The 12,471-nt window shown below is 39.3% G+C and overlaps 1 protein-coding gene across 3 annotated transcripts in view; it reads right to left on the minus strand.

The window, feature by feature from the left end:
- Window positions 1-12,471, minus strand: part of SYTL5 (synaptotagmin like 5) — a 266,662-nt gene that overhangs the window by 134,967 nt on the left and 119,224 nt on the right. For all 3 annotated transcript variants that reach the window (XM_062184126.1, XM_062184128.1, XM_062184127.1), the window contains exon 2: window positions 10,861-11,349. In XM_062184126.1, coding sequence (XP_062040110.1) covers window positions 10,861-10,979 — 119 coding nt within the window. In that variant the 5' untranslated portion in view covers window positions 10,980-11,349. The remainder of the gene's footprint in view (window positions 1-10,860; window positions 11,350-12,471) is intronic.

Below are 12,471 nucleotides of genomic sequence, written 5' to 3' on the forward strand. Positions count from 1 at the left end.
AATACAAAGGTAGTTCAAAAAGCTAATGGAAAACTAAATTAAGATGTAAGTTTATTTTGGTGCAAATTTTTTAATCTAAGCATGTGAGCAGATATAGTAACTGCATAAAAATCACAACATAGAGGAAAGGAGGGCAACATGGACTAAGAGAACTTCAGCTCTATATTTAACAGCTGGGAAAATTATTTAATCTCTCTAAATTATAGTTGCCATAGCTAAAGTATACTATAATAGTATATACTTCAAGGATGACATGGGAATTGAGGACACAACTGAGAACTGAGTAATTCTCTGGTGTGAGGTAGGCATCAGATACTTCACCATCTTTTTCCTGGCCCCCCTGCAAGACCATATATATCTTGCAAAAGTTGTAAGTGGCCTAAAGGGGCCAGGTTTGTGACACAGTGAGTTAAGCTGCTGATTGAGATGCCCAGATCTTGTATCAGAGTTCCTGGATCAAATCCTAGCTACTTTGTACTTCCCACTTAGCTTCCTGCTAATGCACCTGGGATGCAGCAACTGATGGTCCAGGTGCTTGGGCTCCTGCCACCCACATGGAAGACTGGGATGGGCTTCATAGTTCCTTGTTTTAGCATGGCCTAGCCATAGCTGGTGTTATGATGAACAAGCAGATGGATGATCTCTCTCTCTCTCTCTCTCTCTCTCTCTCTCTTTCAAATAAATAAACCATTTTTTAAAGTGACCTAAGAGTGGACTGTGGCTCTGAAACCATACAGAAAGACTAAAAATCACAGTTCTGCCACTTACTAGTTGTGTGACCTTGGACACATTACTTAACTTTGCACTTCAGGTTCCTTGTGTGTAAATGAGGATATTAAGAGTTATTACCTTTCACATTTTTGCAGAACCGTCTTCTATTTCTTGGTATTTTCTAGAGCTCCAGTTTAATTTTTCTGTTCTACTAGAGGCAAAGAAAATCATTTAAGCTATTTCAGGACATGAGCTATCACATATTGGGTGGGACACTATGAAATTATCTAATCTCTCAGACAGGAGCGCAAGCTTCATGTCTGAGAGCTTCCCCTAGTCCACCTGCTTCTAATCAGATGCCATACTTTCCTCTGAGATGGCTATAAGGTTTTCAGGCATATGTTGCCATCCTCAAGTCTAGAATCAGCCAAGGTGTTTTCTTTAACAGCAAAGGTCAGTATACTATGGTCCATGGGCTAACTCCAGCCCACTACTTGTTTTTTTTTTTTTTAAATAATGTTAGATTGGGATACAGTACTACTCATTTGTGTATATACTGCCTACTAAATTGCTGCTTTTATAGTACAATGGAATGGTAACACATTGTACTATGTAACACATAGTAACTATGTAACATTGTACTATGTAACACATAGTACAATTATAACACGTAACAGATGGAATGTAGAGTCTAAAATAGCTACTCCATTGTCCTTTATGGAAAAAGTTTGTTGCCCTTGGGTCTACACCACTGGCAAATTTTGTTACAGATCAAGTAAACACTAAGAGTGTATCCTTGCTCACTTCTATTATTCCAGTAATAAAAACAGCACTTGTCCCTTAGAAGATGCTCAAAAATGCTAATTAATTCTGACTATTAATGACTGCATGATAATTTTGGCTGCACATGAGAAAAAACCTGATTTAACTTTCTATAAAATAATAAAGAAACATACTATACTGTTCAAATAAAAATTCTAGATGTGTGGCAAAGTTTTAGAATATCAGGATGCAGACATTAATTCTCTGCCATTTTTTTTGGCTCAGTTTCATCAATGTGCTGGCCTTCATCTTCAACAGCAACTGGGATAATGTGCTTTATTGAATGGATCCAGTGGGAAAGAGAATCTTCCATAAAATCCATTCTCTGTATCTAAGTGAGTCATCTTTGGCCTCATGTTCATTTCCAGACCAATGATAACTGCAAAAGGAATCTCAGTCTTGGTATGGTTAATTATTTTCAAAAACCCACTGTTGGATTTGAACATAATTGAGATTTAGATAGGGACGAAGAAAGGAGAAATGGAGGTTGCAAATCAACCAATTAGGGGCCAGTGTTGTGGCACAGCAGGTACCTGCAGTGTTGTGGCACAGCACCACCTGCAGTGCTGGCATCCCATAGAAGTGCTGGTTTGGGTCCTGGCTGCTCCACTTCTGATCCAGCTCTGTGCTAAGGCCTGGGAAAGCAGTAGAAGATGACCCAAGTCCTTGGGCCCCTGCACCTGTGTGGGAGACCCAGAAGAAGCTCCTGGATCCTGGCTTCAGAGTGGCCAAATTCTGGCTGTTGTGGCCATTGGGGAGTGAACCACCAGATGGAAGACCACCCCCCTCCCTGCTTCTGCCTCTCTGTAACTCTGCCTTTCAAATAAATAAATCTTTAAAAAATCAATCAGTGCAGTTATGTTTATATATATCTGAAAGTCAGAGAAACACACACAAACACACAGAGAAAGATTGATAACAGGTTGAGTTCTAATTTCCTGGCTTGCCTCCCTTTCCTGGCTTGCTCTCCAAATGCCTGCAACAATAGGGCTGGGTTAGACTGAAGCTGTGAGCCAGGAGCTGGGAGCTAGGAACTTAATCCAGGTCTCGCACAGGGATGGCAGGAATCCAATTATTTGAGCCATCACTGCTGCCTCTAAGGGTCTGTATTAATAGGAAGCTGGAATCAGGAGCTGGAGTCAGGAGTTAAACCCAGGTATTCTGATGTGGGATCTAGGTGTCTTAACTGGCATCTTAAGATGCCCACTATGAGAAATGAAACCCCTTTAGTGAGAATAAAGCCTACAGTTGCATTGTTGAAATAGTCATTTATATCTTTTAAGATTTCTTACATAGGTCAATAGGTAGATATCTAATAGTATGTTTTTTAAAAAAAGATTTATTTATTTGAAAGTCAGAATGAGAGAGAGCAAGAGAGAGACAGAGAGAGAGAGAGAGAGAGTGAGAGAGAGAGAGAGAGTGAGAGAGAGAGAGAGAGTGAGAGAGAGAGAGAGAGAGAGAGAGAGAGCTCACTAAGTGGCTGCAATGACCGGGGCTGGGCCAGGCTGAAGCCAGGAACCAGTATCTAGGAGCTTCATCTGGGTCAGCAATGTGGGTATAAGGGCCCAAGGACTTGGGCCATCTTCTGTTGATTTCCCAGGTACATTAGTAGGGAGCTAGATCAGAGGTGGAACAACTGGGACTTAAAGTGGCACCCATATGGGATGCAAGCACTGTAGACAGCGGTTTAACCTGCTGTGTCACAGCGCTGGCCTCAACAGTATTGGTTTTAAAGTGCAGGATATGAAATAGAGTAAAGATATGTTAATGACATTTTTGGAGTAGATATTATGAGCCATTTATGCTTTTATGTTATTCTGAGTTGTTTCTATTATGTGCTTCCAAACTGTCAGTATTTTTTTCCACTTGTAATCACTATTGATAGTTCATTTCCTTTTGCAAAGATTTTCCTTTCTCTTCATTGCATTGAAGCCATCAATGAATTTGAATTATTTGTTCTCCATAGAGAACATTTAAAATACTCTTCTTTTGTAGCAGTCAAAATGTGTATCAAGATCTCCTAGCATTCCTTTGTGCTTGATGTGAAGGATAAGAACACACATAAAGCCTCTTGGATGAAACCCAGAATGCATTGGTATTGAGCAGATGCCTGTCCCTTAGCCTATAACTCACACTGGGAGGAGAGTATCAGGATTGCCATGTGCCTCCTGGGTGTGCAGCACCTTCATGAGCCCCCAGCGACCAATTTCACCCTAATTAATGCCACACTTCAGTGGCTATGTTGACAGTGGAACACATTCGGCTGTCAGGCCTAAAATACTGATTCAATAAAATTTTTACACTCTTTAATTCCTATGTTTTCATCATCTCAAGGGACAATCTACTCAAATAAGTGTGCAAACAATAAATCCACTGCCTTTCTTACTGTAAAGTACTAACTTTTCAGATCAGTTTCTTCTTTATAATCTTTATAATTCTTGAAAAATTATTTGGTTTCCATTTCCTCCTGATACTAAAAGCTAGCACCAAGGTTTACTGTTGTAATAAAATCTATTAAACATGCAAAACATATAATACATTCCTTTGTCTTAATAGTTTTGAGAAGTATAAAGGAAAAAGAACTAAGTTCCTCTTCTATTCTGGGAAAGACAAAGTTAGAAAAAGCCACAAGTGGTGAAAAGCAAAGGGACAGGGTGAGTTCCACAGAAGCAGGCACCCAGGTGAGGATTAGCTATGAAATTCACAAAACTATGGGAAAGGAGGCTATATCCAGATTTCTCTAAATTGCTGAGATGGTTAACTATATGTGTCAATTTTACTGGGCCACTGGGTACCCAGCTGTTTGGTTAAACATTATTTATGGATATTTCTGTAAGGGTGTTTCTGGATGAGACTGACACTGAAATCAGTAGACTGAGTAAAGAAGATTGCTCTCCCCAGTACTGGTGGGCCACATCTAATCCACTAAACACTCGACTAGAATTAAAAACCCGAGTAATAAATAGTACAACTTCCATGTGATTTTCTTTAAGTGAGCACATCAGTTTTTTTTTTTTTTTTTTTGCCTTTTGCATTCAGACTTGGACTGTAACTTATAGCACCAAGATATAGGCACAGGCAAAGACTTCTTGGAAAATACCCTGGAAGCACAGGCAGTCAAAGCCAAAATTAACATTTGGGATTACATTAAATTGAGAAGTTTCTGTACTGCAAAAGAAACAGTCAGGAAAGTGAAGAGGCAACTGACAGAATGGGAAAAATATTTGAAAACTATGCAACAGATAAAGGGTTAATAACCAGAATCTACAAAGAAATCAAGAAACTCCACAACAACAAAACAAACAACCCACTCAGGAGATGGGCCAAGGACCTCAGTAGACATTTTTCGAAAGAAGAAATCCAAATGGCCAACAGACACATGAAAAAATGTTCAAGATCACTAGCAATCAGAGAAATGCAAATCAAAACCACAATGAGGTTTCACCTCACCCCAGTGAGAATGGCTCACATTCAGAAATCTACCAACAATAGATGCTGGAGAGGATGTGGGGGAAAAGGGACACTAACCCACTATTGGTGGGAATGCAAACTGGTTAAGCCACTATGGAAGTCAGTCTGGAAATTCCTCAGAAACACGAATATAACCCTACCATACAACCCAGCCATCCCACTCCTTGGAATTTACCCAAAGGAAATTAAATTGGCAAACAAAAAAGCTGTCTGCACCTTAATGTTTATTGCAGCTCAATTCACAATAGCTAAGACCTGGAACCAACCCAAATGCCCATCAACAGTAGACTGGATAAAGAAATTATGGGACATGTACTCCATAGAATACTATACAGCAGTCAAAAACAATGAAATCCGGTCATTTGCAACAAAATGGAGGAACCTGGAAAACATCCTGCTGAGTGAAATAAGCCAGTCCCAGAGGGACAAATATCATATGTTCTCCCTGATCGGTGACAACTAACTGAGCATCAAAAAGAAACCTGGTGAAGTGAAATTGACATTATGAGAAACAGTGACTTGATCAGCCCTTGTCATCACTGTTGATGTACAATTTAATACTTTATCCCTTTTAGTATTTTTTTTGTTCTACTTAATACTATTGGTTGAGCTATGTAATTAACACACAATTATTCTTAGGTGTTTAAAGTTAACTAAAAAGTGATCTCTGTTAAATATAAGAGTGGGAATAAGAGAGGGAAGAGATGTACAATTTGGGACATGCTCAAGCTGACTTGCCCCAAGTGGTGGAGTTAGAAATGTGCCAGGGGATTCCAATACTATCCCATCAAGGTTGCATGTACCAATGCTATCTCACTAGTTCAAGTGATCGATTTCAGGTCACAACAGACCATAATGATAGGTCTAAGAGTCAAAGGGATCACACAAACAAGACTAGTGTCTGCTAATACTAACTAATAAAATTAAAAAGGGAGAGAGCGATCCAACATGGGAAGTGGGATACACAGCAGACTCATAGAATGGCAGATGTCCTAAATAGCACTCTGGTCTCAGAATCAGCCCCTAAGGCATTCGAATCTAGCTCAAGAGCCCATGAGAGTATTTTAGGCATGGAAAGCCAAGATACCATGGAAAAAAAAAAAGAAGACCTAAAGGAAAGATCTCTGCGAGTGAGATCCCAGTGGAAAGAACAGGGCCATCAAAGAAGGAGGTACCTTTCTCTGAAGGGAGGAGAGAACTTCCACTTTGACTATGACCTTGTCAAAATAAGATAAAAGTCGGCGAGCTCAGGGGGCTTCCATAGCCTTGGCAACTCATGACTAGAGCCTGGGGAAGATTGCTGACGCCATAAACAAGAGTGTCAATTTGTTAAGTCAACAACAGGAGTCACTGTGCACTTACTCCCCATGTAGGATCTCTGTCCTTAATGTGTAGTCCAATGTGAATTAATGATATGACTAGTGCTCAAACACTATTTGGCACTTTGTGTTCTGTGTGGGGGAAAACTGATGAAATCTTTACTTAGTATATACTAAATTGATCTTCTGTATATAAAGATAATTGAAAATGAATCTTGATGTGAATGGAATGGGAGAGGGAGCGGGAGATGGGAGGGTTGTGGGTGGAAGGTAATTTATGGGGGGGAATTCATCATAATTCATAAACTGTACTTTGGAAATTTATATCTACTAAATAAAACTTAAAAAATACACAAAATTAAAATGTAATATGGAATTTTTTACACATGTAAAATATATTCTAATATCAGCATAGAAAAAAATTAAAAAATAAGGATAGAAGGTACAAATACTTAGAACTAAAGCACGCACACACACACACACACAAAATACATAAACACACATAAACACTCACAAAGAATTAAAGCATATGGAAACTGGAAGCTGAGAGCACAGATCCAACAAAGGGACCCTAGGGGATCTGAGTGGAGCACCAATAGTGTACACTGCAATTGGTATAAATCAAGGGCACCCCAGACCAACAAAAAGGCTAATGACCACAGCCAGAAATTACTAAGTACATACTATATGCCAGCACTGCTTTAAATTCTTTAAAATATAATTTATTTAATCCTTACAACAAACTTGTGAAGTAGCTAGTATTATTTCTATTTTGTCAAATGAGGGAACTAGATTCATTTTTGGAGGCATCTTGTCTAAAATGACACACGGATTTCATGGTGTAACTAGGATTTGAACTCTAGATGCGTGATTCAACAGCATGTACTCTAAAGAGCATGCTATCCACTTTGGCATGCCATCTCAAAAAACAAAGCTGTTAAAAGCAGAAGAGCCTAAGTCATTTGGCCTGATATCTTAGGAGTTCAGAACAAGGAAAGACAACACATATAATACAATTATGCAAGACAAACACTCAACAAATACTAGCCACTATTATCAAAGAAGGGAACATAATATAAATTTTAAAATATTTTTTCTATAAAATGTCTCTTGATCTATAAGCTTTTTGTTTTGCTATTCTCAAAAAAGGTTTAAAGAGCTAAAAATCAACTCTATTCTTTTTTAAAGAAATATTTATTATTTGAAAGTCAGAGTTACACCGAGGGAGGGGGAGGAGGAGAGGGAGGAGGAGGGGGAGGGGGCAGGGGAGGGGAGAGCGAGAGGAAGAGAGGTCTTCCATTCGCTGGTTCACTCCCCAATTGGCTGCAAAAGCCAGAGCTGCACCAATCCAAAGCCGGGGCTTCTTATAGGTCTCCCACATGGATGCAGGGAGGCCCAAGGACTTGGGCCAACTTCTACTGTTTTCCCAGGCCATAGCAGAGAGCTGGATTGGAATTGCAGCCGCCAGTACTCAAACTGGCACCCATATGGGATGCCGGCACTGCAGGCGGTGGCTTTACCCACTACGCCACAATGCTGGCCCTTCAATTTTGTTCTTGATAGCTCTATTATATATAATACAATTTGGGGGAAGACGTATGACCTAGCAGTTGGCACCCCTACAACCTGTATTGGAGTAGCTGGGAGGTGAAAGGTGATGACATCTTAAGTACTTGGGTTTCTGTCACTTATGTGGGAGATCTGGATTGAACTCCTGGTTCCTAGCTTTTGCCTGGCCCAATCTTGGCTGTTGCAGGCATTTGTGGAGTGAATCAGTGGGTAGAAGACCTCTCTGTCTTTATCCTATGCCTTTCAAGTATATCAACAAACAAAAATTTTAAAATTGGCTGAATTCACTTATAGTATAAAAGAAGAGAAAAAGAAGAAAAACAGAATGAGAAAAGATGAAGATGGAATATAATAGATTATTAAAGTTATTCAGAATGACAGAAACAGATATTCTAAACAAAGTCTTACCCATGTTTCTTGGGATCCAGTCATTAAATTGTTTCTTTCTGAAGGGTCAGGAGGTGATTTTTAATTCCCCTGAGAATATCATCAATAACCAACTAACAGGCCATCTCCCATAAATAACGTAACAGTGCACTGCATTAGAAAATTTGGTCACTTTTCATGACTGGACTATTAATCACACCAAAACTACCATTTCTGATTTCATTAAAATGATTAACTTAATTTTAGTGCCGCATGAATTCTAGGCATAGGAAAAAATGCAATAATCTTTTAAAAACCGTTGTTTCTGGGACAGGAAATCGGATTCATGGTTAGGCTGCCAGTTGTGATGCTCATATCCCATTTTGGAGTGTCTGGGACTGAGTCAGCCTCTGGCTCCTGATTCCAGCTGCCTACAAATGTCGACCTGTGGAAACAGCTTTGATGGTTCAAATGATTTGGTTCCTGCCACCCACATGGGAGACCTGTCTCCCATGTGCACCCACCTGTCTCCCATGTGGGTGCAGGGACCCAAGCACTCGGGCCATCCTCCACTGCCCTCCTGGGCCACAGCAGAGAGCTGGACTGGAAGAGGAGCAACTGGCACTAGTACCCGGCACCCCAACCACAACTAGAACCCAGGGTGCCGGCGCCACAGGTGGAAGATTAGCCAAGTGAACCACAATGCTGGCCAAAAATTTCATTTCTTAAAGATAGGTTGAATAACTTGGATGAACAGAAATGAAGCTCCTGGGCTATTAACTATGAAATAAACATCAGAAAAAGAATATTTCAAGAGTATGCATTTAGCCAAGAGGTTAAGATGCTAACACCACACATCACAGTTCCTGGGTTCAGTATCCAGCCCTACTCCTATCTCCAGCTTCTTGCCAGTGGAGGTCATGGGAGGCAGTGGTAGTAGCTCAAGTAATTGGATACCTGTCACCCATGTGGGAGACCTAGATTGAGTTTCCTTTTTCAAAGATTTATTTTATTTATTTGAGAGAGAAAGAGAAAGAGAAAAAGAGAAAGAGGAAGCAGAAGGGGAAGGGAAAGGGGGGAGAGAGAGAGAGAGAGAGACAGGGAGAGGGAGAGGGAGAGGGAGAGAGAGAGAGAGAGATTGGTTATATCTTCTGGTTCAGGGGTTGGACCAGGCCAAAGCCAGGAGCCCAGAATTCCACCTAGGTATCCCATGTGAGTGACAGGGGCCCAAATAATTGGGCCATCTTTCACTGCCTTCCCAGGTGCATTAGCCTGGAGCAGGATCAGCAGAGCAGCTGGGACTCCAATTGGCACTTGGACATGGGATGCTGGCATTGCAGGTGGCAGCTTAACAACAGTGGCTCCAGATTGAATTTCTATTGAATTCCAGATTGAATTCTATTTCTGGGCTTGGTCCTGACCAAACCCCAATCATTGCAGACATTTGGGAAATGAACCTGTGGGTAGAAGCTCTCTCTCTGATTCTATCCCTCTGTATGTCTTTATGTCTGTCTGTTTCTATTATCTCAAACAAAATTTAAAAGACTATTTCAATGAATTTCCAATTTAAGGATCCTGATTACTTTAGGTATTGACAATTTTTGCAACATGTAAAAACAACTTATGACAAGTTTTCACCTCAAGTAAAATAAATCTGATATTCTGATTCTAGTTTGTATCATGCAAGACATAAAATCTATACATTGCCTATTTTACAGTGACTGGGGGGAAATCTCTTGATTTATGTTCCTTTCTTCAGAGGTGAGATATAATAATCAAATATATTCAACAACCAGAACAGTACAGGCAACAACTATCACAATAGATATTACAACTAATAAACATGATGATATAACCAATTCAGAGCAAATGATGCAATCAATCAGAATGGTTGCTGGCTGAAACATATGTGAGGTCACACCCTGGGAACCAGTTAGATATAAGCCCTATCCATAATGGATGTAAAATTCAACTGTTCCGATAATACCCAACTTTCTTCACATAGAAACCTCTTTAGAAATCTAAGTGATTTCTGGGAATTTATGGAGACTATTCACTCTCCAGAGACCTTCCTCCTTGCTGCTGTGGTGGGGGGAAACTCCCTAAGGCTGAGCTGAGAAAGTCACTACAAATATATAATAACTAACATGTATTGAACATTGAAGTACAAATCACCTACTTACACATCATTTTCCTTAATCTATACAACATTCCTATGAGGTAGTTACTATTATTATCCTAGTTTTTCCAATAAGGAAACCAAGGCATGCAAAAGTTGAGAAACCTGCTCAAAGTAACAGAACTGACACAATGTCAGAGCTGGTATGTAAACTCGCCTACCCTTAATCTTAACTACTAGTTATGATGCTATAGGCAAATGAGTGTTCTCATTAACACTATATTATTAGCTCAATTCCGTTGTCCTATATGGCTAAAGAGTAAAGTGGCAAAGATGTTTTCTAATATTTTTGTTAATGCTGAGAGTCCATGAAGTCCCTGACCATTATCTGTTTCTAGTGTGGTCCCATTTACCCCATTTCTAATCCAAAATGCTTCAAACAGAAAACAGTCAATTAGGCCAAAAAGATAAAAAAGATGTTACCTTATTCTCTTGTCTTCCACTTTTTTCAAATATTCATCTCTCTTTAGGACTCCCAGGATCATTTCCTTCTCATGATCTAATAAAAATGACAGATTGATGAGCTCCAAGTTCTTAGACATGGTATTTCAGCAACAACAGCTCTGGGTAGCAGTTGCTGAATAGTCCAGAAGGTGAATTGTTGTCTACAATTCTTAAGGTTCCTGCTAACCAACCCAAAGTCACTCAGTTGTTTGGCATAAAATGGTTTTATAAGATCTCTGAAGAATTACTGATTGTAGTCAAGTATTCTTTCAGGCTACACAGAAAACAGGCTCTGCTGTGATTAAATTCCAAGAAAGTCATTATTGTTTTAACTGAAAAATATATACAAAGCTCTTGCTGTGGTCTGCAGTCAGGCAGCAGGTGAGTGTCACTAATGATGCCCAACTTCAATCCTTCAGAAAGCTACAGAGCAGGAATCAGATCCGCTGGAACAGAATGCAGCAAAGACTAGAAAGGTAGAGAAAAAAGGTAGAGAAAAATTAATCAGGTCATTTTTCCTATAGCAGTTGTAAAACTATCTAATTTTTGAAACATCCATGTACCTAACTCAAAATACAAATTTTAAGTCAGTAAACATGCATTCATTAAATACCTACTTTGGATACATATGTTTTAACATGAAATTGTACTTATATTAAGTGATTTCAGGTAATCTCTGCAAATTCAGTTTTCTCCATTTCTGCTAGCTTGCTCTGCCAGCCATATCCTGTTGCCACTTTTGCAGCTGATCCTGGGTGAACTGGGTCACAACTTTGGGATACTAGGTGCACAACCTGTCCCTTAAGTGGTTCCCTCCTTCTCTCTCTTTCCCTCTCCAGAACTAGGATCACAGTGTAAAAAAGCATAGTAGTGAAACAATTACAAATCTGTACTACACATATTAACCAGAATACACTTCATCAACAATGTTGAATGAAAAAAATTATGTTACAGAGTTAACACAGAATAGTAGTATTTATATAAAGGAAATAACATTCAAAGGATATTATATCTAATTTAGGAATATGTACATATGAAGTATAAATATAGGAAAATTCATGGGAAATTCAAGGTCATGATTACCTCTGAAGGACAAATAATCAGGGAGAATACAGAGGTTTCAACTGTATTGGGAAATACTTTATTCTTTAGATGGGTGTTCATATCACATGATGTACCTGGTTGTTTGTGAGTTAGTCTAGGTATATTTTATATACTGTAAAACAAATGTTTTAAAATTAATCCCTTGTCAACATAAGAAGCTCACAAAATCTTGTTTCTTTTCCTTAACTCTTAGCTGCATTCTTTCAATAGTGAAGTAACTAGATTCTCTGTACAGTCCCTTAAGAATGATGACACAGTGATCTATCAGGTTTTATGATTATTATCCCCTCCACCAGGTCTATGAGCTACAATCTACATACAAGTTGCACTTTGTTAGCTTAGGTCTCACCAGGCTTCCAGGTGTAACTAGATTCATACTCAAAGACTACTTTAGGGCCTCCCATTTACCATAAAGTCAGGCTGATCTCAAAATCTCAGGATATCTGAAAGCATAAAATCTTGTGCAGAGCATTCTTCCTTCCCCTT

This window comes from Lepus europaeus, chromosome X (genome assembly GCF_033115175.1).
Source record: "Lepus europaeus isolate LE1 chromosome X, mLepTim1.pri, whole genome shotgun sequence".
In the NCBI taxonomy this organism is placed as follows: Eukaryota; Metazoa; Chordata; class Mammalia; order Lagomorpha; family Leporidae; genus Lepus; species Lepus europaeus.